Raw genomic sequence first — 27888 nt, 5'->3', positions numbered from 1 at the left:
TTTATAAACACTTCTCCCGTTGCCCAGACTTGATCATCACGCTCCCTTGACATCTCATCTCCATCCGAAGCAAAGTACCCACTTATCCAAACGTCAACATGAAGTTCGCCGCAGCAACAGCTCTCTTTGCGGGTCTCGCCGCCGCCGGCCCCGTTGAGCTTGTCGAGCGCCAGAGTTGCCCCAAGGTCTACATCTTCGGAGCTCGTGAGACCACACTGCCTCAAAGCAATGGCTACGGTACCGCCGCTGGGCTCGTAAACTCCGTCAAGAGCGCCTACCCCGGTGCAGGATCTGAGGCCATCGTATACCCAGCTTGTGGTGGAGGATCTGCCTGCGGAGGCATTTCCTACGACAACTCTGCTTCCCAGGGAACTGCAGCGGTTGTCAAGGCTGTTACTGCCTACAACCAAAAGTGCCCTGACACTCAGATCGTTCTTATCGGATACTCTCAGGTATGACTGGTGCCATGACGTCCAAGAGTGCCAAGTACTAACGGTCCGCAGGGAGGTCAGATCATGGACAACGCCGTCTGCGGCGGCGCGGGTTCCACATTGACCGGCACCGCCCTGGCAGCCGTCAAGGCCGCAATCTTCATGGGTGACCCCCACAACCGCAACGGTCTCCCCTACAACGTCGGTACCTGCAAGGCGCAAGGCGTAAGTTTACCCTTCTCTCATCTACAGTTACTCTTACTAACATCTACCTCAGTTCGCCGCCCGCCCCTCGGGATTCTCCTGCTCGCCCGCCAGCACCAGCATCATCCAGAGCTACTGCGACTCCCAGGACCCATACTGCTGCAACGGAAACGACGCCAACCACCACCAGCAGTACGTCAGCATCTACGGAAACCAGGCCCTCACCTTCATCAAGAGCAAGCTCACTGCTTAGACGTGTCTTGCATGCGAAGAGGAGGGAAGGAAAATTGGTCGGCACCTACTGTAGGTGTGACGCTTCGATGTAAATATGAATCAAATCAACATGTATATGCTACACGATGAAGAGTTACTTACTCCACTGCAACCAATCCTCACCGTGCTTGCTCTTCTTAATTTCTTCTCCCAATACCCAACCAGGCAGATCAGGTAGTCCTTGTTTTCCGATGTCACCAGCCTCTTCAATTGTCATGTCTAAACCGATATCTCTACCCCAATTCAGAACATTCTGCATATGCGCCGCAGTCATTTTGAAAAGGCTCTTGTTACCCGCGCTTAGAGTAGGGTGTTTCGCTCGGTTGTATGTCTCGATCATGCTGCCATCAGCATCTCTACCGAGGCATACGCGCTGAAACCTAAGGACCGCAGTGTAGAGCTCTGTGATTGCGAAGTTGTCGGCGAAAGTTTTGGAGTCATTTCCAACTGTGCGAGACGACATTATGAAGTAGACGGTGATGGGTAGATGTAGTACGTTCGCTCGCGGTATATACGGCGTGTGCTTGCTCGCATCTTCTAGCACGCAAGCGTATGTACCCTTTCATGACCGAATGTTTGCGCTCCAACAATGTGAGAAAGCGCCATATGGTGGCTGCACGAATGTTTGTTCAAGTTAAAATCCATTCGCGCCCTTTTGTCTTCCCCAACTCAGACATCATTCCCTCACCGCAATCTCCTCTAAACACCCAAGATGTGCGGCCCCGGTCCTCTGGAAAAGCTCCACTTTCATGGCTGCTTCCTCGATCCGTTCTTTTCCCTCACCACCGAAGCCGAAAGAATGGACTGTCTTACCGGAAACGTGATGAGCCCGCTAAAAGATATGAAGTATGTTTACTTGGGTACGTGGGGTAAAGATAAGTTCAGAACGCTTGACGAAGAGCAAAAGCGACACTTCAAACGCTGTATGAGCAAGATCACGGCATATCTGGAAGAGATGAATGAGTGGGTCGATGAGATCGAGGTGGAACTTGAGGAGAACGCTGGCATACGGCGATGGGATTGCGAGGTGGAAAAGTAGGATTGTTATTCACAACATCCGCTATGTAAAAGAAATGTAAACGCCAGCCCAGGCGCCATGCACATATGCAATATCCGCTCATTAACTTCATCAAATCCCATCGATACATCTTACAACTTGGCCTTTGGCCACTGGTCCATCAAATCCGTCATCTCGAACCTAGGCCAGTCGGGGTTGAGACTAGGCGCCGGCCTCTCACGATCCCATGCCCACTTCTCCTTGAGTGCTGGTTCCAGCTCGTCTTCCAGCATCTGTACGACGTACTTGCCGAGTACAGGGAAGAACTTGTAGCCGTGGAAGGAGCCGCATGTGGCGACGTAGAGACCCTTGGCACCGGCGTGCGGCGAGATGATGAAGTCGGATGAAGTCGTGAATGCATCCCTGGGTGATGTTAGTACTGTGAAGGTAGAGGGTACATGAGTTTAGAGCTTACCAGCAAATGCGATGCTTCTCCATCTTCCAATTCGCGCCCTTCTTCCCGTAAAACACATCATTCGCGTGATCGATGTCCAGCTTCAACGGGCCAGGCACATCCCACTGGTTATAATCCTTTCCAGACGGCGGCGCAGAAACGAAGCGACCGGGTAGTACTTCATGTGTATGCTTGAAGATCTTCTCGCCCCACCACTTGAGCTCGCGGTCCTTGGTAGGCGGTAAGCTTCCGATGAAGGGTCCGTATGCGGCGGTGTAGCCCTGGACACCAACGGGCATGTCCTTGAATTTCTCGTATGACTTCTCGTCTAGAGTCGTCATGCCGGTTGTTATACCGCCAGCGACAATTCTTGAGCCAGAACGCAGGTTGGGGTTGCCGCTTTTCTGGGCGGCTTGCTCGAGGAGCTTGGCGGTGTAGGCGCCAGTTGAGAGGATGGTGTGCGTGGCTTTGATGGTGCTGCCTTGCTCGGTGTTGACACCTGTGCATCGGCCGGTGTTGTCGATATCTAGGTCCTTGACCTTCTCGGTGATGTACTTGACGCCCTTTGCGATCGACCACTTGGTAACTGCTCTTAGCGCGTCGCCGGCTTGTGCCCAACCACTCGTCTTGTTGACGAGTACACTCTTTGCGCCGTCGTAGTTCGCATCCTCGAAAAGTCCGCCGAACAACTTCTTCGCCTCCTCAATGGTGACTGACTGCAAGTCTGCTTCGCGTCCGAGCTTCTTGTAGTTGTCGATGACTTCTTGTGCGTAATCTGAACGGCAAACCCAGAAGATACCAGTCTCGTGGAAGTATGGCTGCCATAATGGATCCTCCTTGAAAACATCTTGAGCCTCGAGAGCAAGTCTGCAGTAGATGACATCGTCGTAGTCGGCGCGCACGACCTTGTTCCAGTCCCATGAAGCTGCTACGCGGTTATCGGCGTCCCAAGCATCCTGGTCGACAACGGTAACTTGTCGGTCTGGGTACTTCTTGATAAGGTGGTAAGCAGTCGAAATGCCGAAGACGCCGGCGCCAACGACGAGGTATGAGGGCTTGCTCGACGACATGTTGTTCAGTAACCACGGTTTATCGTCGCAGAGCATAGAAGTGGGAGAGGTTTGATGCAGCGATGACCATCCAAGACCATCGCATTGCGTATTTATATCATCACGCACTACTACTATCACTCGCACCACAAGTGGCTAGTGAGTATAGTGGGCCGAAAGCGGCCATGTCGTTGTGTTCGCTGTAGACTAGGCGCGGGGCATTCGTGGAGGTTGTTTCCTCATCGAGCAAGATTTTGCGACGGGCAAGCTCCGTCGCTTTTCCCGATGTTCTTTCCACCGGCTGCCATGGCTCCAATTGGACATGGCGGGTGATTAATCGTCTGCCTATCTGCTGATATCGACGTCTGAAGCGTTGCGCAGTCGTCACCGACGGTTCCGATTGTCGTGGCCGTTGGAGAGGTCGCCGCATCTAAGCGAGATGGCGGCGGCCGTAGCATGCTAACCCGATTCAGCTATGCGGCGCGATGAGTGAATCTGAAGTGCAGACCGACACCACGTTGAGATGTTGAAATCTTGTAATGTTAGGAGAGAAAAGGGATGAGAGATATCACAAGTAGCCTGTCCTGGTCAGTCCAGGATATACGTATAGTCGCAACGTGGTGCTGTGTCAAGCTCGGCAGCCACCGCGAGCTTGGGCTTTCTTTGGAACAACATCACTGTGGTCATACTATTCGCGATACTTCTAGTATATAGCTTTGCATATCTCACGGATATAAAGTGCTTTATTAGTAGTGTGCTAGCATCACGCATCACTGCAGCAAGCGGCACCATCGAATCTATCGCTTCCATGCGAACTGCACGAAACATGAACATTCCTGCAAGGCACATATCCATTCACGCTATATTGAGACCCTGTCATGCATGCAAGACTGAGATAGCTCAAGAGGACTATGTGCATCCCGGCCAGTGACAAGGGGCGCCAGCGTGCCAGGGGCATACAAGCTAGCCACACTGACGACAGGAACACTTCATTCCTCGAATAGCACGCTGAATAGAGGCTTTCAGGTACGCTAGAAACATACGCGAATGCAGTGTCGATGCAGTACGGGTAGACTAGGGCTGACAGCGTGGCCCGATGGCCCTGCAGGATGGCGTCTCGAGGCCTCTTCGCGTGGACACGGTACGTTAACCGACCTAGTGCAAAGACCTCCCGAGAAGTATCCAATGAGATGCCTCAAACGATCGCTCGCCAGCTGCTGCCCGAGATACCTAACCATCACCATCGCATTCCCTGCCGTGGATGACCCTCACGATAATTCATACGTCTCTCCGGTCGCAGGGTCATAGCAGACTCACCACGACGCAGGAAGGGACTGGGTCGACTATCTGTGTCTGTATCATCCTCAAGTTCTCCACCCGAAATCTTGCTGGATGCCGACGAGTCCTCCCGGTTAGTCACGATGTTGGTGCGCAATCTCTTCGCACCACCGCGCTCGGTGGCTCCAGAAAGCATTCTCTTGTTACGTGATTTCATCGTGCTGATCTTGGGTTTGAGGATGTATATCTCTTGGTCTGGCTCGTCGCGGGTTCGGTAGAAGTCGTGGCTTCCAGGGAAGCTACCACCCCAATCGAGCGACTTGTGCTCAACTTTAGTGCCGGGAACTTGTGATGTGTCAGTCCAAGAAGAGAAGACTATAATGATTAGGTATACTGACCGTAGGTGTCATTCTTCGAACGTTTTGTCAAGTCTACCGTTACTACGTTGCTGCGTCTCAGCGGCGCTGGTGGAGATGGAACTGAGGATGAAGCTGATGAAGATGCACTTCGACTTGGAGATCGGTAGAGATCGGCGTTGTCTTCCATTTTATCGTCTTCGTCGACGTAAGGAGTTTGGTCGTTGTTACGCGGATCGATCGCGTCTGCAGTTGTAGGGCGTGGACCAGACTCGACCGAACCTGGTTGTGTCAGCATACCCAGCAAGATCGACAGCGAATCGCTGTGACTTACTTAGCATAGGTGTTGTATTGGCTTTGGGAGTACGTGGAACAGCAACGTTATGCTCGCGAGGCGCTACCGAGCTTTGAGGTCCAGCAAGAAACGCACCCTCAGCGTCTCGGGATACGAGAGGGTAATACAATTCATAAGTATCCAAACCAGGGAAGGTAACACCGTCGCTGACAGCCTGGGATATCTGACTTGGGCAGGAACAACCCTGATCTGGTCGCCGTTAGCCTGAATGGACGTGGATTTCATATTCCTCATGTGATACTTACCGTCATGGTTCAGACAGTTCTCATCCAATGTCCCTACGAGATCACAGCCGCCCCAGTGTAGAATGACCCTAACCGTCTTGTGTTTATGCCTGTGTGAGTCTGTGGACTCCCACGTGACCACAAGCTCGCCTTTGTTCTGTGTCTGACGGCACTCGACTGACCTAGGCATCTGCGACAAGCGAATCCTTGCCATACTCTTCAGCCAACGTTCTTCAGTAGCTATGCGAGGATGTCCACCGGTTGCGATAAGCTGAGAGATCATGATGTCCCATAGCTGCAGGACTGCATGATCGCAAGAAAAGGTCCCCAGTTCGTCCTCTTCGCAGAATGCTTGTTCATGTGCGCCTTCCCATGTAAGCCACTTGCTATGAACTTTCCAGGTACCTGCGAAGAATCCAGCGTCGATATTCAAATGCTCGCCGTTCACGAAGGTAAGCTCCATCTCTTGGGTGGCTGGAGAAGAGAGTAGCAAGCATTGAAGCATTGTGCGCATGCTTGTCGCAAAAATAGTGTCCGGTCCAGAACTCACGACCTCCGCAAACTCAAAGCGATGGAGTAGCTCTTCGCGTGGCGTTCTGCAAAGAGAATACTTCCTCAAGATCCTCCACAAGTCGGGGTGGATTGGAGTAGGAATTCTGCGCAAGTTCTTGCCGATGACGTGAACTTCCTGGAAAGCTACAGTTAGTAGAGTCTCTTTCAACAGAGCTTGTTCGCTTACATTGTTGCCTTCGCTAGCTGAATAGTAGAAGGCGGCCTGACCCTCGGCGTCCGTGTTGAGCGTCAACATCTTCTCCCAGACCTTCTTGGCGATATCTCGAGGCATAGACTCAGAACCATCGTCGTTGGTGAACATCATGACATCGCCCTTCTTACTGATCGAACTCAGAAGCAGCTTGGTATAGTCTGACAGTAGATCTGAATCGGTCGACCCATCTGCGCGTATTGCAGCTGACCAAATGGCGGTGATACCATCGCTCTCTTCTGCTGAGCCAGAAAGCGCATCGCGGTCGGCACTGGTATTTCCGACATTGAAGTTGTAACCATACGCGTACTGGTCTCCCTGCTTTCCTCCGCGCGGCAATGAAAGACCACGTAGGTACATACGCGCCTGGTAGCTGGGATCACGGATGAGATCCCCGTGTATCGTTCGAATGATATCCCTTGGCGGATTGATATCGAGGGTGACGATGATCCATTTCTTGAAGTCGACGACGTTGAGCTGCTTGCCCTGTACCTCCCATCCACGAATGTCCTTAGTTTTCCCCGTGTCGGCAATCACCAAGCAAACATCCTCCCAGGCGTGGTGCCTGTGAGTCCTGGGTTTGCCTTTATCCTTCTCCTTGATCTTCTTTAGGTTCTTCTCGTTAATCCGACTAAGAGAGCAGGCTAAGCCACCTTTCTTGTAGATGTATCTCCAGGCAAACCCACCGCTTTCGTAGCGAAGATTATAACCATTGCGTCGGTAGACGAGAGAGGAAATTTTCATGCCATCGCCATGTTGTCCGGTCTGTCTAGGGTCGCGAGCTTTGGAAGTCGATCCCGTGCCTAAATCAGAAAATCTGAGGGTGGCTTCGAAGTTGACCACCTTCAGACCTCCCACACAGTTACCATCCTTGTCACCTTTGAAGTGAATGTAGCCAAGGAGATTATCGTTATCTGGGTGGCGCGCCTCGATGAGGATTTCTTGTCCTTTCTCGGTGTACGTAGGTTGGAATCGGGACTGGTCAAGGTCGAAGGATCTCAGAATGCCGTCCCTCCTGTCGCTAATTAGAGATTGTCATATGGAGAATTGCAGCGAATAGACTTACCAATTTTGGTAGGACTCGCGGAAGGCTTCAACGCATGTCCACTTCGGTCTGTAAGCGTTCACGATGTTGAGATCCTTTGTAGTACGTTTGACGCCGATAAGATCAGTGTTCAGGTCCAGGTGGAGACCATCGTCGTCGTCTGAGAAGTCGTCAACGTTGCCGTCTGCGTCCCACAACCATGGCGTTTCGTGGGCCATCTTGCGGATGCCGAACACGCAGTACCGCAACCGCTGGCAAGGTGAAATGGAGGAGACGAAAGTCAATTGACCATCCAAAAGAGGGAATTGAGATCAAAGACTTATGAGAGCAGAGTGAATAAGTGAGAATCAAAACAGAGCAGCGCCCCATCAACGCCCGTTTGCTGCCGCACAGACCCCATTTAGCGTATCTTTCGGTCGCACAGCGACGCGCGCAGTCACGTGGTTGTGGTGACTTCCCAAATCGGCGATACTCGTTACTCGTACGGAGTCTTAGCATTACCATGGTGTGAACGGCCAGTGTCAAATCGAGCTGTCTTCTCTGACCCCAACTACACAACACACGCAATCTCAAACAACAGTAACCGTCCCATTCCCCCTCAAATCCATCGAGCTCGCCCCAACATGCACAACAAAATCCCCCTTCTCAACCACATACTGCATCTTCCTATCCCACAGCCCCCACTTCGCCACATCTAACTCAACACTGACATCCACAGTCTCACCCGCCTTGACCATAACCTTCTTGAAGCCCTTGAGCTCCTTATTCGGCACAACAACACTAGCAAAAACATCTTGCACATAGACCTGCACTACTTCCTTACCATCTACTTCTGATTCGTTCGTTACGGTCACGGTCGCAGTGATGGTGTCGCTGGGGCTGACTTCGGTCTTTGAGAGTGTGACGTTGGAGTAAGTGAAGTTTGCGTAGGAGAGGCCGTAACCGAATTCGTATAGTGCCTGGGGGCTGTTGAGGACGTATTGGTGGCCGAATTGGAGGGTGCCGTTTGGTAGGATGGCTCCGGCGTCGGTGGCGCGGCCGGAGTTGAGGTAGTCGTAGTAAATTGGCAGGGTACCGACGTCGTAAGGGAATGAGACTGAGAGTTTGCCGGAGGGCGTGACGTCGCCGAAAAGGACGTCGGCTAGTCCATTGCCGCCTTGCTCACCAGGGTAAAATTGCTGGAGGAGCGCGGCTGCGTTGTCGGAGATCCAGGGTTCGGTGACGGGCTTGCCGGAGGAGTACACGACGATGGTGGGTTTGCCGGTTTCGATGATGGCTTGGACGAGCTCGCCCATGGCGCCAACAAGGTTGAGTGATGCGACGTCTACGTGTTCACCGGTAGTGGCGTTTAGGCCTTGCCAGAGCTCTTGCTGATCGCGTGACCAGGTGCCGACGACGACTACTGCGACATCTGCAGCCTCGGCCGCAGCGACGGCATCGGGGAAGCCGGACTGGTCATTTGACCAGCGCTCGCAACCCTGGGCGTACGTCACAGTGCCACTGGCTGCATTCTGAATGCCCTGCAATGGGGTAACGTTGGTAGGATTGTACTGAGAGCGGTAGACCACGTAGTCTCCAAGGTTAGTGATGTTGGCCATGGGGCCAATGACAGCAATGTTCGCAGACTTGGAGAGAGGCAAGGTGCTGTTCTTGTTCTCGAGCAAGACGATGGAGTCAGCCTCAAGTGTCCTCGCAAGCTGCACATGCTCTTCAGGGTGGATGATGGACTCAGTCGCGTTTGTGGAGAGGCCTTTGTATGGGTTCTCGAAGAGACCCATTTCGAACTTCGCTCGGAGCTGGCGGCTCACGGCTCGGTCGACGATCTCGATGTCTAGCTTGCCTTCTTCGACCAGGCGCGGGATGTTTGCGTAGTTGTATGAGCCTCCACCCATCTCCACGTCGTTGCCGTTTGGTAGAGCCATGAGCGTCACCGCTTCACCATCGATTGGCGTGTCTTCTGTCTTGCATTGGCACAGCTTGAAGTTGCAGCACAGCCTGTCTGTAGCGCCCGAATCCGAAGTGAGCCAGTACTTGTAACCCCATTCCTCGCGGAGAATTGTCTCTTGCATATGGCCATCCGCGATTGAAGGTATTCCGTCGTAAGAGTGATAAGCACCCATGATGTTCCAGGCACCAGCATCCATGATAGCTCGATGAAAAGGCGGCAGCCACGTGGTTCGCAGCTCCCGTTCGCCTCCATGGACTGGTCCGGTGTTGAGACCTTGCTCTGGATTACTGAACCCGGCAAAGTGCTTGACCGTAGCGCTGACATTCAGACTTTGCACTCCCTTGACATACTCGTATGCCATCTCGCCGGCTAGATAACCGTCCTCGCCGTACGTTTCTTCCACTCTTCCGAAACGCAGCTCACGCGCCAGATCCGCGAGTGGAGCGAACAGCTGATTGATGCCGAGAGGAGCCGACTCCTTCGCAATCGCCACAGCCATGTCGTGTATCAGCTGCGGATCCCACGAGCATGCTTGCCCAATTGGGCTGTTGTAGATGGTCGCATTACCGACAAGCAAACCATGTATAGCTTCCGTCTGAACCATTGCTGGAATGCCCAATGTCGTGTTGTGCAGAAGATAGTCCTGACCAATCTTGACGCCATTGCTGATCCATTCCGCAGGTATAGGATAGCCGACGTAAAACTGACCCGCGCGGACGCGGAAGTTCCATTCCAGACCTGTCTCGTTGACAGCGTTGGTGGTGGTGTTGATCCAATTCGAGATATCTCCCTGAATGAGCTGAGCTGTCTTTTCCTCGATAGTCATCCGGGAAAGAAGATCCGCCACTCTGTCCTCGACCGGTGCGGAAGCATCCTTGTAGGTCGCATTCGCTGCTTGCTGTCTGCGAACCAGGTCGTATGCGCTGCAAGGAAGGAGCAAAGCGCACCCAGCAAGTAGGGAGGCTGAGCCGCAGAAGAATTGCCGCATGATGGTATGGAGTGTACACCGTGTGAGTACAGTCTCGCCCGGATACTAGGTTCTAGACAATGTATCGTAAGTCTTATAGATGCTCTCCAGGGTCTACGGGCCGTTGGATGGGGTGCATGCAGACTCCTGGAGGAGCTGCGGACAATCTTCACCCGAGATGCTCATTGTATATTGAGGTACCGGTTCAATGGGCGATGATCTATGTCATACTTCCCAACCGAAATGATGCCGCAGCTTGTTGGGCTGCATGTGACGCGTGTTAACTCTTCGAGCGTACATCCGGTGCAGATCGGAAGGCTTGCTGTAATCGCATCTTCGTTATAGACGCGTGCATTTTCGACTTTACGCGTGGAAGCGAAGCGAAGAAAGCGATGTCGAGTGTGTGAAACATGAGGTTTGATTGACGGAAGAAATGGTGGCTTGCGCTAGCCAAGGCGCGTTTCCCCCGCTCTGATCTCCAACGAACAACGCTCTCCGCACTTCAACCCCGGATCATCTCAGTTGTTGAACTTTTTGGACATAGTTTGATGTACTGATCTTGTTCTTTCGGAAACTAGGGACTAGATCCGTAAGCGTCGCAGCGTTGCTGCATATAAATGTGAGCTCGATGACGTCGCAAATTTGGAACCCAGTGCATGGCATGGTTGCTTGACTTGACATCTTCATTGAACATTATGTAACACTCCCCTAACATCTAAAGCGCTTCGAAAATCATTGTAGCATACCGCGTAGATGATTGCCCATCTGAAATCAAACCCAAGGCCCCTAATCTAGTATAAACGCCATGCATGCGCCATAAAACCTGGTATATCCTCCTCTTTCCCCAATCCCATCCCATTGCATCCCATCTCAAATCTCCCTTAATTACTCATACAAACATTAAATAATATCATCATAATAAACACATGAGAATCGTAATCGTCCTCTCTTCCTTACACTTCTCTCACACGTCATACTCTACCCCAAAAGCAACAAAGGAACGAAAAACGCAACCCACCAAACCCTCTCCTTACTCCTGTCACTCAGCATACCACTCGCACCTCCGGTGGCAGCCGGGGGTGCAGGTGGTCCATCGGTGTATTGCGAGATGCGTGTTGAGGTTGAGCTAGGTGTGGTGGCGGTGCTGAGCGTCGAGCCGGCGACGAGGGCGCTGGAGGGTTCGGGGGTGGGTCGCGAGATGGGAGATGCGGAGCCACGAGAGGCGGAGGGGTTGTAGGAGAATGGTGGAGCGGTGGGGAAGGCGGTGTCGGTGTTGGAGGGTGGTGATGGAGTTGAGGATGTGACGGTGACGGTGGAGAGGATGGTCGATGCGGAGTCGGTTGGCGATGATGATGTTTCTTCCGAATCGCTTGTTGATGTCGAAACGGGCAGGTCTGCTGATACCGATGCGGAAGCAGACGTGAGTGTAACCACAGTCGTTGTCGTTGTCGCTGATGCAGTAGATTCGACGTTTGAAGAGGTCGGGAGTAGCGGAGTGGGTAGCGTCAGAATGACAGTGGTTGTCGTGGTGGTAGTCGTAGTGAAGATAGTTTGGTGGTTGACATCGGGTATTAAGATCGACGACAAGAGCGGAAGGTTGATGGAAGCAGAAGCAGCAGGCTCATCAGCTTGACCAACTGCAGCTATTGCCAGACCAGGATGGATGCTGGCAAACCCTGACGAGGGAGTAGCGCTGGGGGTTACCACAGTCGAAGCAACTGAAGAGCTTGGCGATGCTGAGTAGTATACTGTCTCACAGACAACTTCAACTACTATAGGCACATAGCCTGGAGTGGGAACCGAAGCCGGCGAGACGACGGTTGCTGAGCCCGATAGCGATGGGTATATGTATGTTGAGTTCTGAGTAGTGGCATTGAGCGAACTTGATATTGGCAGTGCCACTTGTGTTGCTTCTGGTGAGGGACTGGATACCGCGTACGTAGTTGATAACGAGGGAGGAGCGGCGACAAGGGTTGTATTTGATGGTGATGGAATCGGGTATGGGACGACGACGACTGAGCTGGGCTCTGATATTAATGTTGATAAACTGTATGGCGGTGTTGGTAGTCCAGTAGCATGTACGTGCGGTCGTAGTGCTCCAACGATGGTAGCTATCAAGGTTAGTAAATCGCAAACACCCAAACAACCACTCCATGTACTTACTACTATTCATCTCGTAGGGCTTTGACACTACACCACCAATTACACCCACCGACAGCGCACTCAGCACCATTATTGACGAACTTCCCCTCATGATGAACGAATGTGGGACTGTGATTGCGCAAGGAACGACGTGCTGCTATTGGCCAAACACAGATCTCAAGAAGATCCGACGAAAGGGACAAAAAGAGTGCGGATTGACAGAGACACAGAGCGTTGAAAGAACTACTCCGAGGAACCAGCCCTCTGATCATATGTATTAATATTGGGGGGCTGATATTGACCGTTGCGAAAAACCAGGGTGGCCGGTCATGCCAGCCACCGGGCGATCCTACGAAGAAGCATGTTTGTCGCACACCAACGTTCGGTGTAGCGCAGCGCATGCACAACCTATGCACCGTGCCAGCGGCAGCTATCTGAAACTTTCCGGCTTGACGATTTAGATGCATGCCATGGCAGTCGAGATGATGCGATGTTGCGGTGAATGAGGCGACAATGAGAGTTGGCAAGGAAGGCGCGTCACGCACGGACCTTCACCACGTCAAAAACTTGGTACGACGCGCTACTTTGGTGTCACGATGGCTTGTCGCGCTGGCTACTGACAGCAGAAGCTGCCAATCGCCGTGGCACTGACCACTACGCGACGACACAAGTCATCGCAATCTCACCGCCAGCGCAAAGGGCGGGAAGCGACAAGTCGTTTACAGCCCTGCCTAAACTTCAAGTTCAGCGAGACCTTGGACGTGAAATGAAGTGTGACGTCGACGATGCTGTGGAATAGAGTCACAGATGAAGGAACATGTGCAGTGGAATGATGTTTATTGATTGAAGTCTAGTATGAAGCGCGCGATGCTGGGATGCACACCACGTAAGATCTGTAGCCTCTCTCGTTAGCGGAGCTCTCAAGAAAAGGCGGTTCGAGAATGGGAGTGTTCGATGCAAATCAGACAGCAGTTGGTACAATTTTTGGTCGACATTAAATTCCGATCAGGTCTGTGATTAAAAGGTTTTTTCATCATTGCATGAGAAAGAAGAAAAAGTGTAGACTTACCATTGACAACATCATTCAACTTTGCGACGCTTGAAGAAAGTCTCAATGCTCTTCTGCGATGCATCATGACGAGAGCTTCCGACACCACCGCCAGTGCGTTTAAGGCTGCGGAGATGGTCCTTACCGTTGATCGCAAGGATGGTTGCGCACCACCCTTCAGCGAGTCGCGGTGCGATAGCCGGTGAGGAGTGACCAGGTACCCGGGTGGGTGCTTCTGACTCCTGCTGGCATGCGGGGCTACGTTCAGTCGCCGCTTGTGGTACTTTGACCTCGCCCAGACCTTGATCCGTGGCCGGCATCTCAGCGGGTGACGAAGAAGGTTCTGGAGTAGGCACCACATGCACACCGGCAGAGGTGCCGTTGTCATCAGGGTCTGTCTTCGTCATGTACAGCTCGAGGTAGCCAGTGTTAGACCAGCCACCAAGATGCTCGAGCGACGGTCGCGCCGTTGCTTGGAGCTCTGGAGAGAGCGCAACACTCTTGTGCGGAAGGCGCAAAAGCAGTCGCTTCCAGAGACTGGAGAGGAAAATGCCGTGCGAGACTATCGCAACCACGGCATCAGCGTCTTTCGACGCTTCGCCGAGGAGCGGCAAGAGATACTCATCGAGGAATGAGTCGGCTCTGTGCGCCATGATCTCTTTCGACTCCACTTCCACAAAGCCTGGTGTATCCTTGTTGTCAAGTCGATCGTGGAACTTCTTCCCTTCCTTCGATCCGAAGTCCTGCTCCATCAACGCCCGTAGCTGCACTACATCCGGAATCGCTTTTGCAGTGTTATCGTCGCTTGCGGGCGTCAATTGGGCCTCTCGGATCTTGCCAGCTGTTTTCACAGCCCGCTGGAGGTGCGACGAGAAGAGGTGGGTAAACGTCAGCCCCTGGGACTTGAAATGCTGACCAAGGCGGGTGGCCTGTTGGTAGCCGTGGTTGGTGAGCGCTGAATCTCTGCTACCGGCACTGTAATAATTAGCAACGAACCCCGATGACGACAGACGGAAAGCTTACTAGAGTTGGGCGACATTGTCGACCGTTTCCCCATGCCGGACCAGGAACAGCCTCATCGATCGCGCCATGGTGCCCACATAGGGCGGTATGAAGCGCCGTCGAGCTTCATGGATGGGTGAGGCGGGTAGAGAATGGCAGAGCTCTAAGAAATTGCGCGCGTCATTTTGGATGACATGGTCCGTGTTAGCGTCTTGATGACTAAGTATCTTCCTCCAGTGACCGGGGCGGCACGGCATCAAGGCACTTGCAGGCTACAACGACATATCCAGTGATGCTCTACTCTCTTATGGAGCACCCTGTATAAACCTAAATGACTATCGCAGGTTATGTCTCAGCCTCGCCTCGTGCATTACAGCCTACCGCTTGAGCGCCATCGCAGCGGGTCAATGCCCAAGACCGCTCAGTGTTTGCCAACATTAACAGCTTCTTCTTCGTTACCCTCAGCCTGATCATTGCTACTTTAGTCATTCTAGTTTCTGTCGCAATATTTCACGCACAATACACGCAATCACCGCCGGCGAACATCTTCGTAATATGTTCCCATTTGCTGTCATTCTTGAAAGAGTGTAGGAAAGCGTTGTAGAAGCGTGAAATTCCAGTGCTCTCCTGGATGCCATTACGAGATCACGCCAGTTTGGTTTGGCTTTAAAGAACTTTTGGGCTCTACAAGTTGTCATTACAAGCTAGAAGCTTTACACACTTTTCATCGACCTGATTCATGACGAGCTGTTTGCTAATACTATCGGCCTTCATTCTACTCCGCCAGTCATATCCACATCTCTCCCGGTCTCCCTTCTTCAAAGCCGCCTATCCACCGCCTCTTCGTTTGCCAATTTAGCGGTGACGCCATTTCCACTTTCCTCGGCTAGGGATTCCAAGGATACAGTTCTACCGAGAACCAGCCTTCATCACTTCTTGCTCATACTTCGCGATTTACGAAATCCGTCAGAAGTTCCTCACATCATTGACAGCTCACTGCAGTTACACAGTTTCATGACCTCGGAAGCCACGTTTCCATTACCATATCTCAAGCTTTTTTTTCTGCACCCACATTAAATCGCATTGGGCCCTCTCTTCTTTCAAACACCGTCTCAATGTCATAGTTGCGCTATCGACAAAGGCTGCCAAACTCCTGTGGTTCTCTCACCTCAGGCTTGAACACGTCCCGTGCCACGACGCCCAAGGGACTCACCTGAACACTGGACCGCTTAGTGGATCTATGTTGCCCCACTAGGTATAACTACTGCTACTTCTTACTTCTTACCAGCACCTTCTCTTGCACTACTTGCTTCGCATTTGCTTCAACAGCATTCGATATCTTCACAACGCCTTGCCGATGGGACTAGCTTAGGATGGCGGACGACAGTATGCCACCTAGGCCTGAAGTCGAGTTCGACTTTAATCTTCCGCACGGCATTGACAACGGAACAGAGACGCCAGCGATTGATGAAGACCCACTCAGCTCGGCAATTCACGACGCTGTCATGCAATATGACCACGACTATCATGACAAACAAGACCATGCGGATGTCTCACACCAAAACACTGAACCACACGATAATCCTAATGCGCATGACGAGAACTCAGCTCAACACAGTATGAATTACAATACCCTCGAGCAAGGGTTTTCCGACGACGAGGATGCTCCCAAAGCATTCGACCGCTCTTGGATTGCTCATCAAGCTCGGAGGTCTTCGCCCAAAAGTAAGAAGTCGCCGAGAACCGAAGATGGCGACGATGAACCCAGTCCCAGGAGCAAGAAACCGCGCCAGTCAATTTTCGGGGGCTTGTCAGAGGAGGTTGAAGAAGACGACCATTTTGACGATCTTCTCGAAGAACAGCCCGACGATCGCCTCGTAGATGAGGACATTGACTTACCTGAGACGGAGATACCCAGACAAAGCATCGGTAACCGCATGTCTAGTCTCAATCTCGACCAACAAGAGAACGAAGCCGATACTTTCGGGCAACAATTCAACCTTGGCTTTGAGCAACCCGGAGATTCTGACAGAGAAGGCATGTCTTCAAGAGGATCTCCAGCGCCATCTGACGGCGAAACCGTCATTCCCCCAGATACACAGGTGAGACTGTTCATTCTATGACCACTATCACAGTCAAATACTTACTTTACCAGCCGGCCTATGGATTGCGACAAGGTATCGACCGAAAGAAGACCTACACTTATGTCGATCAGGATGCGTCGGGCAACTTTGATCCCGCGCAAGAGACACAGAACAAGGCACTGAAATTGAAGCAAGCGAAGGCTGCCAAAGCCGCCAAAGCCGCCCATCGTTTCAAGAAGGGGAAGCAGCGCGCACCTCAGGAGAACATCATGAAATGCATTGTCAGACTGCGCTTCGAAAACTTCGGCAATGTGAGGAACGTCACCAACGAGGAAGATAACTGGCCGGAGGAGTGGTCTGACATCGATTCTGACGCTGAGCGCGAACTGCAAGAGTATCGGGATTTCTTCCGCCGCAGAACACCCGATCGCATTATGCAGCAACCGATCGAAGATCCCCGCGCCGAGGTCGATGATCTGACAGGTCATCCAGCAGCGCGAGGCTGCACATCTTGTCGCAACAGCGAAACACGTTGCTCTCTAGTAGCAGGCGGTACATACCCTTGCGATGAATGCTTCGACATGGCACAGGAGTGTGAGCCGATCATCTCGCCTACCGAGAAAGGCCGCTGCAAGCAATGTGTCGAGGACCGTAACGAGCGCTGTTCTTTTGAAGATGAGCCCCGCCAAGCTATCTGCGACAATTGCGCGGACAACGAGTACATATGCGAAGCGCTTCCGCCGTTGGGCTACCGCGCTGAGAGGATCATCATAGATGATATTATCTATACCGAGAATCGGCCCCACATACAATGTACGCACTGTCGCCTGGAGAAGAAGCGCTGCAGCCTGAAGAAGAAGACCGACAAGCCCCCATGCAAACGCTGCAAGAAGAACCATATCGGCTGCACCTTCCAAGACATCCCGAAAGTCGTCAAAGAGAAGAAGAAAAAGGTGTTGGGACCGACTGAGGGAGATGCGCCGGAAGTTGCTGTGCCTGACCACGACTATTTTACCAAGGAAGATCTTGAAGATCTATACGGAGAAGACGTACCAATGTTCTCACGCTCCCCAACCCCCGAGCTTGAGATGGAAGACGAGGCTGGCCACAAGGGTAAGCTGACGAAGATCAAGACCTGCTTCGCGCATCCTATTCAGTTCGGCGGGCAAAAGACCACTAGCGACTGCAACTTCTGTGAGATCCCTAACTTTGGGTTCACTGGGCTGTTCGAGAAGGAAGTTCATGTCATCCAATGGCATAACGGGATGGGATACACTGAGGTTGGTGGTGGACATGCGGAGAACAGCAACGGCGGTACGACTATGTGCCAGGATTGCACGATGGGTAAGCTTCATCTCTTAATCTCTCCATAAAGAATTTCCTCTTCACGATCACATTTACTAACAGCCCCACTAGGCAGAGTGCAGATTGTGGCTTGCCCAGGACACGAGATTCAGCACATCTTTCCCAACGGCATGACCCCAGATTTCGATCAGACAGCCGCCGATCTCCTAGATTCTGCTGAGACATCAACAGGCGTTCAGCAGCAACTCCAGCGCTGGTGTTCAATGTGCTTCACCCCTGCTACGTTCACATGCCGCACACACCAAACATCACTGTTCGATCAAGAGATCGAAGGATGCGGATTGAAGCTCTGTATCGGCTGCCAAGTCAGGCTGACACAAAAATTCGACAACGACAGTAGCCTGATGGCCGAGACACTGGATCTTGAGCCCAAGGCTAGCGCGGACGAAGACATGGATCCTGAGAACAGCATGGTGGTCAGGGCAGACGTTGGTTTCCTATGCCAGGAAGGTTTACTTATGAGAAGCCTTGGGCATGAAGCGGAAGAGTCGGAGCTCTGATATGGGCTACTGGTTTTGGTGTGTGGATATCGGAAAAGGCGTACCGGCGGGCGCTATGGATGCGCGAAAGCTTCGGCGTCATGCAGAGCCAGCATCTTTCTCATTTATGGCTTTATTACATGATCTCATTCCCTATTCCAATGTGCATTGCAGCCTACATAGGTTTGCAAATATATCTTCATAACAAACAAAGGTGATATAGGCTTTATAAGTTAATTTTAGTTGTACTCTGTAGAGGTACTGGTCTAGGTTTTCCGTTGATACCTAGGTAGGGGTGTTCTGGGCAAGTACGGGCGTGTTTGCGGGCTTTCCTCCGCGCCAGCTATGACGTATGCGATCTGGCGCGTCTCCTTCCTTTCCCAACCTCGCCCTTTGTCAACATATTCGACTTGGACAACGTCACTGGCAATGTCGCCCAGCCATTGACGCGATTTCGTCTCTTATGTTCACTCAGCAATACTTCCAGGTGACATAACGAAGTTCCGATGGCAGCTCTAAAGAAAGACGCGGTACCTCTGGGGCCACCTGTCGCATGACCTCTGAACATGTCAACTCTCGAGGGCAATAACAACTTGATATATCATGGCACACTGACTCTACTAATACTCAAAGCCAGCTGCCTTCTTTTCCTCAACATCCGTCTCAAACGGCGCCTCAGCCTGCGGCGTAATCCTCGCCAAATGCCTGCGCGCGCCATCATCCCAGTCGAGCAACGCACTGTGCGCCGTAACGCGATTATCCCAAACCACAACCGTACCCGGCGCCCACTTGACGCGTGCCTGGAAGTCCTGTCCTTTCGCGATATGATCGTACAGGAAGTTGAGTAAGAAATCCGACTCCTCTTTCTTGAAGCCTACGATGCGTCGGCTGAACTGCGGGTTCACGAAGAGCGCTTTCTCGCCTGTCGCAGGATGTGTTCGCACGAGTGGGTGGATAGAGGTTACTGGGTCGCGACGCACGATGCCGCCTCGATTTTTGCTGTTGTCGGCTTGCTCGACGGCTGAGATGGTGTTAACACTTCACATGTCTTGTTGTTCGGTGTCGAGGCTTACCTGAGTGAACGACTTTCAAGCCGTGTAGTCGCTTCCTGAACTCTGGCGAGAGTCTATTATACGCTACTGCTTGGTTTGCGAACAAAGTATCACCCCCCGCCGCTGGCCCATCAAGGACATACAGGAATGTAGTACCGGGTGGCTGCTTTTCGTACGTCACATCTGAATGCCAGGTAATCGAGTTCGTCCGCTCTTCGAAGAAGTCTCGCGCCGTGGTGTCGTCAGTACCTCGATGGACGAGATGAACTTCGGGATAGCCCTCAGGAGCACCTGACGTAGGATGGATATGGTGTCGACCGAAGTATCCTCCAAAAGCGAGTGCGTCTTCGATTGGGATGTCTGCGAAGTCCTGATCGCGGAACGCTACGACCTTTTTCTGGGCGACAAAGAGTGCGAGTTCATCTTTTCCGGCATCCGTCAGCTTGCTTAGCTGGATACCATGGACTTCAGCGCCGATGTTTGCTGTGATGTCGGCAACGGTCGCGTTCGCCAAGAGGTTAGGGAACGAAGGGTCGGCATCTTTTCCGTGCTCAGTGTGCTCGAATGGCTCCCATGGTGGGTATCTGAATCGCTGGTTAGTCTCCGGCACCATTGACGGAATGGCGATACTCACTTTCTGCCCTTCTCATTGTCCCAAGTCGGGAGGTAGTGCGGATACTTGGCAGGTGCATGCTTATCAGTCCCGCTCAGCTCGAGTTCCTTCTGGAAGACTTTCGGGCCACCAAAGGCGGCTTCTTTGTACTGACCAACTCCAGACTTGTAGCCGACAGTAGTCTGTTCGGTGACCTCTTCGATGAGTGCGGGAGCCATGTTGCTGTCCAACGATATCACTTAGGGTGATGGTGAGGAGCGTCAATTTGGAAGTCTATCACATCACCTATGAAGCGGCCTTATATGTACGAATCGAATCATAATTGCGAGTAGCAATGCTTCATTGCGACTCCACATTGGCTACGCGCAACCCCGCTCTTGCGAACTCAACGCCAAGTTGCCACAATCATCGGATGTCGCAGTCAAGTAATCTATCTTGGCGGTCCAGTGAGGTTGACTGCCGCGATATGCCCCGATCAATCAGAGTGCGATCGTATTACATCAAGCATGCACTGTATTGCTTCATGCTCTTTTCCCACATCACACTAACCACGAGCAGCAAAGACCAACGAGTTGTGCAAGGCTTCTTGCAACCGAATCATCACACGCGATGTCGAATATACCAAGACTCTGGCGTCAGTGTTATCTCCGAACGCACCGTTGCAGTAGTGGCGGATATGGTGTTCCATATCTATGTCGCCAACACCCCAGCCAATCACGCAATCCATCATCGAAAGAGACTACGACGAATCAACTCCAAATATGCTGCACAGAACCGCTCAACCCCACTGCGAAATGACATCCACTGTTTGCGTGCTCGTTAGATTTGGCGGCACGATTGCCGCTGTCAGTTCCGCGGCCAGTATCAGAATCCAAGTGTAACCGAGAGGCGCAAAGATGGCGAAGATGCATTGACAGTCGGTGGATACACGGTCATTGTGCGTTGCAACGCTAGCAAAATTGCGAAACTGTTTCTCTGAACGATGCAAGTCCAGAAGCTCTGCGCATGGGATGGTTATCGCATGGGTCATCGAGCGAGAGAGCGCCCACAGATATAATGAGAGCGCATCCTCATAGCATTCTCAATATGAGAGTACTTCGTTGACCTTGAAGAGCAGCTCAAGTTTCAGGATGGTCGCCAATGATACTGCTCACGACTACCCCGTCGATAGCAAAGTGATTCTCGACTCTGCGGAAAGCGACAACAACAGCGAGACGGCAGCCAACACATCCGGTGCCAAAACAAGATATGGCACAACGTTTATCTCTTCAAACTTCGGGAAAGACCGAAACAGGCCCGTCGATTCCTACGAAGGCATCCATCGATACGATCCAGACTTCGTCTGGGACAAGCCAGAAGAAAAGCGTCTCGTGCGCAAGGTAGATGACTTCGTTTCTTTAAGGACTAACGGAGCTCATGCTGACCTACCCCAGATCGACAAGCGCATCTGCACTTGGGCCTGCCTGATGTTCTTCGCCCTCCAACTCGACCGAGGCAACATATCGCAAGCTTTGAGCGACAACATGCTCGACGACCTCGGCATGGACACCAACGACTACAACTACGGGCAGACCATCTTCTACCTCTGCTTCCTATGCGCTGAACTACCCTCGCAACTCATCAGCAAGAAGCTCGGACCCGATAACTGGATTCCTGTTCAGATGGTCAGCTGGAGTCTTGTAGCTAGCTTTCAAGCTTTCCTGAGCGGAAGGAGTTCGTTTTTCGCTTGCCGCGCGCTGTTGGGGTTGATTGAGGGTGGGTTCATTCCGGATAATATTCTTTACCTCAGTTATTTTTACACGGGGTGGGAGTTGCCTGGGCGGTTGAGTTGGTTCTGGGTGAGCTACCAGTCTACTCAGATTGTGTCTGCGTTCTTCGCTTTTGGCATCTTGCGTCTGCGCGGACACAACGGTATGGAAGGGTGGCGTTGGCTATTCGCTCTCGAGGGCATGTTGACAGGCTGCATCGGCATCGCATCTTGGTTCTACTTGCCACCCAGTCCGACGCAGACGGCGAGTAAGGCGTGGAATCCGTTCCGTGGAAAAGACGGATGGTTCAATGAGAGAGAAGAGAAGATCATGGTCAACCGCATACTGAGGGACGACCCTAGCAAAGGCGACATGCACAACAGACAAGGTCTAAGCTTCCGCATGCTGTGGGATTGTCTCAGGGACTATCACATGTGGCCAATCTACCTACTCGGCTTATCATGGACAATACCAACAACACCTTCAACAGCATATCTCACGCTCCAACTCCGCTCCCTCGGCTTCGGCACCTTCGAAACCAATCTCCTTACCGTAAGCCCCCTCCTTCCCATCTCCCCATCTCCTTACTACGACTAACACACACCCCAGATCCCCGCATACGTCCTCTTCATCCTACAACTCCTCTTCTGGACCTACATATCCGAGCGCTTCAACCAGCGCTTCCTCGTAGGCCTGATATCGCAGATCTGGGCGCTACCCCTGCTCATCGCGCTGGAACTCCTGCCTGCAACCGCGTCGCCCTGGTCCCGCTGGGTTCTCTCAACCCTCCTCGTCGGACACCCGTATATCCACGCTATCCTCGTCGCCATCACATCGCGCAATGCCGGTGCAGTGCGCACGCGCACGGTGGCTAGTGCGCTGTACAATATGTGTGTCCAAGCGAGTAGTATTATCAGTCAGAACATTTATCGCGACGATGATAAGCCGCTTTATCGGAGGGGGAATAAGGTCCTACTTGCGATTTGTGCGTGGAATTTTGTGTTGTTTGTTGGGGCGAAGGTGTATTATGTTAAGGTTAATAGGAAGAGGGATAGGGTTTGGGAGGGTATGACGAGAGAGGAGAAGGAGGTGTATTTGGAGACTACGGAGGATGAGGGGAATAGGCGGTTGGACTTTCGGTTTGCGCATTGAGTTCTCTATTGAAGAGAAACAGTAAGGAACGCAGTGCTCAAGGCTCTGGTTTCGCAAACAAGCAACAACTTGTTAGAAGAATAGCAACGAGCCAAACACACACATCCTCATGCCCCTACCACGGCAACTCCTCCCCATTCCTATGAAAAAACCTCCCCGTACCCTCCATCCCCTTCCCCCTCAACACACCTCACAGCCCCCTCGCCGCCTCATCCGGCCCCACGGCTCCTGGCACATCCTCTCCTTCCTTATGCCTCGGATCCAGACCCGTCTTCACTATCCCCGGATGCAGCACCAGCACCGCCACACCCTTGTCTTCCAAATCCACACTCATACTCTTGAACAAACTATTTACCCCCGCTTTACTCGCGCGGTACGCGTACTGTCCTCCGGAGGTATTGTCAGACATGCTGCCCACGCGACTTGATACCACTGCGATTTTCGGGGAAGGGGATTTTCGGATGGCGGGGAGGAGGGATTGGGTGAGGAGGAGGGGGCCGAAAGTGTTTACCGCAAACGTTTTCTGCAGTTTATCCAAATCAACTGTGCGGAGCGCATCGTCCTCAGGTCTTTCCATGATGCCGGCGACGTGGAGGAGGAGATCGATTGGTGTGTCTGCGCCGATGAACTGGGCGAAAGACTGGATTGATAAAAGGGAGGAAACGTCGAGCTGGTGGGTTTCGCAGGGAAGGGAGGTTAGGGTCAGACCGAGGGTTTGGTCTGTTGCTAGTACGGTGTAGCCCTAGATGAGGTTTGTTAGACTATTGAAGGGAGAGGGGAATGGAGATGGGGGTTCTGCTGACTTCGTCAATGAGGATTCTGGCGAGGGCGTGGCCGATGCCGGAGTTTGCGCCTGTTATCACTGCTGTTGGCATGGTGGTTGTAGCAACTGAGAATAGTTATGGATGAGTTTCAGTTTGAGGTACTTCGAAGAACGTTTTGATGTCTGATACCGTTTTGCGTTTAGACAGCGAGGGCGTCAGAACAACCATCGTGATGATATAGGCAGGAGCTGACCTATGACGTTGATGACGTCTACCTTACAACGTAGCAATCCTATCCTTACTCACAGTTACAGTAACTAATGTATGAGCGAACGAGCATCTTTGCAAAAAGGATACAAACCCACAACGTTCCTGAGCCGATGCAAGACCTAAGGGACTCATGTTACCTAAGCGTTCTTGTGGTAGTCTTGAAGGTTACGCGTTGCCTAATCGGGCTAGTGTGCTCGTTCTCATATCCATTGAACTTCGTCGAACAGGTAATGTCGTACACATCTCGCAATCCCCCATCTCACATGCTACAACCCCAGAAAGAAGAACAAACAAGGTAAAAGACAACAACGCCGGCGCGGTCTACACACGCAACCCGCAGACGTATCCCCCAAACACAAGAAAGAACAAGACACAAAACGTACACATACAACACCACCTATCCAACCTTCCCTCCCCCATCTTTCCCCCTACGCCCCCACACCCGCAACACTCACCCCCCCTCCGCCAACACTCCCCATCCCAACACCCATCCCCAACCCCGTCCTCGTCCCTCCCCTCGGCCCCACAAACCCCTGTCTCTGCCTCCCCGTCCTCCCCCTCCCCAACCAATTATACTTCAACTCCTTATTCAGGCGCCCAATCTTCTCTTGTGCATCATCGCTAGACTGTAGAGAGACGAGCACGGACACGCATTGCAGCATGCGGCCGACTGTTTCGGTGACTTTGGTGCTGTCCATGGGGGTTTGGCGGAGGGAGGAGGGGGCGTTGGATGTGAAGTTGCTGTGGGATGTAGGGGGAGGGGGGTGGAGATGGGATATTGTTGGGTGGAGTGCATGCTGGGCGTTTGAGGAGGAGGTAGGGTGGTTGAGTGATTGGGGGTGGTAGTGTGGCGGCGGGTGGGAGGATGGGTTTGAGGAGAAGGAGCCGGCGGATGTGTTCGATGTTGCGCGTGAGCGTGTGCTGTTTGCGAATGTCGAACTCGTCATACTCGTCGTACTCTCCAGATAGCCCGCACTCGACGTACTCGTCGAATTCAGACTCCCCATCTCCCCCGCTCCACTCTGTCTCTCCCCCGCACCCCCAAACCCACTCCCCGCAGTCCCGGGTCTATGATCCGGAATCGGACTCGGACTCTCCAACCCCGCATTAAGATTCTCCAGACTAAGCCGCGAGAAAATCGCCATAAGCGCTTCATACCTTGGCAAAATAACAATATCCCTAAACATAAGCAGCGTAATCCGCCTAACCTCCAGCTCCCCAAGTATAGGTATATTTCTATGTTCCGGACTCTTGGTATTCATCTCATCAGGCAACATGACGCCCCAGAACTCGCCTGCCTGGGCACTCGTCATGATGCCGCTGCCTCTGAACTCGAGGTCGAGGGGGAGGAAGACGGCTTGCAGGAAGGGGAGGATGGTGGTGAAGACTACGAGCCACATTTCTACTAGGTGGGGGATGAGGCGGTCGTCGGGGACGTGGCGGAGGGTTTGGTCGAGAGAGCCGAAGCCGGTTTGGAGGAGTTCGTTTAGGTCTTCGATGAGGATTATGGGGGACCGTTTGTGGATGCAGCGTTTTATGTGCACGGTTACTAGGGCGTTGAAATCTTCGACGGGGGGTCGCGGGTCTTCTCCTTCGAATATTAAAAGTACTCGTGCTTTTAAGAGTGGCCAGGCGTCGTCGGGCGAGAGGCCGTTGATGCCGAAGGAGCTGCCCAGGTGAAGCATCTCTGTTGTATGAGAGATAGTTTGGCTGGGCGTGCTCATGTTGGGGGTTGTGGTTATGCTGCTGGCTAGAGACGGCCATTCTGATCGCTCGGTGCTAAACGACTGGTTCCGCTCTCGATATGGGGGTTCGAGTTGCGCGTCTAGAAATGCGGCGGCCTTCTCTTCCTTCTTCGCTCGTCGGAGATGGCGTCCTCCATGCCGGAGATCCAGACCGGTTACTGAATTTGCGAAACTACTTGAATGCCCTGGCGATGACGGCGCTGCGAAGGAATACAGCGGCTCTGGTGCGCTAGGATTTGTAGGCTTGGAATTACTGCTCGCAGACGACAATGGCAGTGCGAAGCCATCCTGGTCTTTCAACTTGTTCTTCTGCCGTGACAAGAAGTGGTGTTTATGCTTCTCCTCTTTCCTCTCGGGTAGAGAATCATTCCGTGGAGGTACTAGCGTGGATGTCGACGCGTTGGCAGAAGAGTACAAGGAAGCATTACTGCTATTTGTCGCCGAATCAACCAAGCTCGTCGTCGACCCCGCCATCATCATGCGATTCAGCGCCTGTGAGCTATGAATGCCGATGCCAATCTTGCCCGGCGACGGTAGCGCCTGGTGTTTGCCATCCAGCCTATTATCCACCTTGATGTTCTTCGGCTTGGACGAGAACAGCTTCCCGCCTATCCTGCTCTTCCCCTCCTTTGGCTTCTGCAGCTGCGGCGGCTCAGGCGTCGACACTAATTTAGGCGATGCGTGCGGTTGCTGTGTCCCTTCAATGCCAGGCGAGTTGAGCGGACTCCGAGGGAAAGCCGCGTTCGCAGCGCTCGTGGCGGCCATCCTGCCTCCCCCGACACCATTCGAGTACGTAATGCCATTCGTCCTAAACGTGACCTGCGCCGGCACAGGCGGCGGACTCATGGGCTGGCCCCGTCCTGCAGGCGCAGCTTCGTTCGGAGCGGGTATCGTGGTGGAGCGCTTGCGATTGTGCTGGGGGTTCGAGGCATATGCGGCCTGGGCGGCGATCTGCGAGGCGGTAAGATGGGACTGCGAGGCCATGGTATTGTCGCGATCCCGTATAGAGCCCTCCTTCATGGAACTCAGACTGGGCTCGAAGTAGCCCTGGGAGCGCTGGCGGGGGCGGTGTCCTAGATGCGCGCCAATGTGACTCTGGCTCTGTGTTGCATCGCGCACAATGCCGGGCCGCGAGTAGTTTTGCGCTGGGGCGCCGCGCGAGTCTGCTGACGTCGGCGACTTTGCGGACGAGGGCGAGAGTATCGAGGCGGGCAGGGGAGAGCGGCGCTGTTGCTGTTGTTGTTGCTGCTGCAGCGTGGCGTGGGAGCCGTCCGAGTCGGAGTCGTCGAGCGAGGGGCGGTGGAGCGAGGGCGTGTGGATGGATGGCGTCTGGGGAGGGGGTGAAGAGGGCGCCATCGTGGGCCGTCGCACTGCAGGCCCTCTCGTATTACCGCGTGGGTTGCTTTTGCGACAGTGTGGCTGTTTGCAGGGACAGGGTGTAGAGGCGGTGGCTGTAGGCCTGGCCAAACACACGGGACGGGTGGAAAGTGAATATGGGGGGAGGGAAGGAGAAATTCGTGTCTAGTCGTATTCCCTCATGGCCTGCATGGAGAGTAGCAGATACAACGTTATCCAAGCTCAGAGCGGAGTCGTGGGAGGAGCTGACGTGCATCCTACTGCCACTGTTACATGCGCCGTTGATGGATCGACGTCGCGTGGCCGTGCTGTCTCCACCCCGAGCCGCTTGACCCCGCCTATCTTCAATTAACCTTCACTCCAACACTCAATACACCAATTACATATCCACCTTACTTCCACGACACCATCACACGCGCCCAAAAACCACACCACCAACATGCCCTCCTTAATAGCAACCTACACATCCCCAACCTCGGACCCCCAAACCTTCACCTCCGAACTCCCCGCACTCGCCTCACCACCCACAACCACCGATCGCGTCGCCTACCTCGACACCCTCTCCTCGTCCCTCAAGACCCTCCAGGCAGACGTAAACGCCTTCCTAACGCAAAGAATGGCCGACGACAAAGCCGCCGACGACGCAAAAGACGAGGAGACATATGGCGAAGAAGTCGTTGATGAAGACTGAGAGTCTCTTGCATGAAGAAGGCGCATTCTTGAC

At 53.0% G+C, this 27888-nt stretch overlaps 10 protein-coding genes across 10 annotated transcripts; 4 read left to right on the top strand and 6 right to left on the bottom strand.

Moving 5' to 3' along the window:
- Positions 1–98: 98 nt before the first annotated feature.
- On the top strand, positions 99–888 carry J4E83_003584 (uncharacterized protein; the record flags this gene model as incomplete). Its single annotated transcript, XM_049330519.1, has 3 exons — positions 99–452; positions 504–656; positions 709–888. The coding sequence occupies 3 exons, from the start codon at positions 99–101 to the stop codon at positions 886–888; spliced, it is 687 nt and encodes a 228-aa protein (XP_049189936.1).
- A 1169-nt stretch (positions 889–2057) lies between these two features.
- Positions 2058–3429, bottom strand: J4E83_003583 (uncharacterized protein; the record flags this gene model as incomplete). Its single annotated transcript, XM_049330518.1, has 2 exons — positions 2058–2328; positions 2381–3429. 2 exons carry the CDS (start codon positions 3427–3429, stop codon positions 2058–2060), a joined length of 1320 nt encoding a protein of 439 aa, XP_049189935.1.
- Positions 3430–4645: 1216 nt separating this feature from the next.
- On the bottom strand, positions 4646–7647 carry J4E83_003582 (uncharacterized protein; the record flags this gene model as incomplete). Its single annotated transcript, XM_049330517.1, has 6 exons — positions 4646–5031; positions 5085–5126; positions 5193–5324; positions 5377–5586; positions 5643–7399; positions 7451–7647. 6 exons carry the CDS (start codon positions 7645–7647, stop codon positions 4646–4648), a joined length of 2724 nt encoding a protein of 907 aa, XP_049189934.1.
- A 351-nt stretch (positions 7648–7998) lies between these two features.
- On the bottom strand, positions 7999–10365 carry J4E83_003581 (uncharacterized protein; the record flags this gene model as incomplete). The annotated part of the gene is made up of 1 exon (XM_049330516.1): positions 7999–10365. One exon carries the CDS (start codon positions 10363–10365, stop codon positions 7999–8001), a length of 2367 nt encoding a protein of 788 aa, XP_049189933.1.
- Positions 10366–13566: 3201 nt separating this feature from the next.
- J4E83_003580 (uncharacterized protein) lies at positions 13567–14625 on the bottom strand (the record flags this gene model as incomplete). The annotated part of the gene is made up of 2 exons (XM_049330515.1): positions 13567–14509; positions 14558–14625. 2 exons carry the CDS (start codon positions 14623–14625, stop codon positions 13567–13569), a joined length of 1011 nt encoding a protein of 336 aa, XP_049189932.1.
- A 1530-nt stretch (positions 14626–16155) lies between these two features.
- On the top strand, positions 16156–18485 carry J4E83_003579 (uncharacterized protein; the record flags this gene model as incomplete). Its single annotated transcript, XM_049330514.1, has 3 exons — positions 16156–16638; positions 16692–17964; positions 18037–18485. The coding sequence occupies 3 exons, from the start codon at positions 16156–16158 to the stop codon at positions 18483–18485; spliced, it is 2205 nt and encodes a 734-aa protein (XP_049189931.1).
- Positions 18486–19084: 599 nt separating this feature from the next.
- On the bottom strand, positions 19085–20347 carry J4E83_003578 (uncharacterized protein; the record flags this gene model as incomplete). The annotated part of the gene is made up of 3 exons (XM_049330513.1): positions 19085–19485; positions 19538–20100; positions 20151–20347. The coding sequence occupies 3 exons, from the start codon at positions 20345–20347 to the stop codon at positions 19085–19087; spliced, it is 1161 nt and encodes a 386-aa protein (XP_049189930.1).
- A 912-nt stretch (positions 20348–21259) lies between these two features.
- On the top strand, positions 21260–23029 carry J4E83_003577 (uncharacterized protein; the record flags this gene model as incomplete). The annotated part of the gene is made up of 3 exons (XM_049330512.1): positions 21260–21508; positions 21563–22429; positions 22487–23029. 3 exons carry the CDS (start codon positions 21260–21262, stop codon positions 23027–23029), a joined length of 1659 nt encoding a protein of 552 aa, XP_049189929.1.
- A 190-nt stretch (positions 23030–23219) lies between these two features.
- Positions 23220–27164, bottom strand: J4E83_003576 (uncharacterized protein; the record flags this gene model as incomplete). Its single annotated transcript, XM_049330511.1, has 2 exons — positions 23220–23771; positions 24519–27164. 2 exons carry the CDS (start codon positions 27162–27164, stop codon positions 23220–23222), a joined length of 3198 nt encoding a protein of 1065 aa, XP_049189928.1.
- Positions 27165–27603: 439 nt separating this feature from the next.
- J4E83_003575 (uncharacterized protein) lies at positions 27604–27855 on the top strand (the record flags this gene model as incomplete). Its single annotated transcript, XM_049330510.1, has 1 exon — positions 27604–27855. One exon carries the CDS (start codon positions 27604–27606, stop codon positions 27853–27855), a length of 252 nt encoding a protein of 83 aa, XP_049189927.1.
- Between the last annotated feature and the right edge of the window lie 33 nt (positions 27856–27888).

Source organism: Alternaria metachromatica (assembly GCF_023757995.1).
Source record: "Alternaria metachromatica strain BMP 0045 chromosome Unknown scaffold_6, whole genome shotgun sequence".
In the NCBI taxonomy this organism is placed as follows: domain Eukaryota; kingdom Fungi; phylum Ascomycota; class Dothideomycetes; order Pleosporales; family Pleosporaceae; genus Alternaria; species Alternaria metachromatica.
This window is presented reverse-complemented; position numbering and strand designations above follow the sequence as displayed.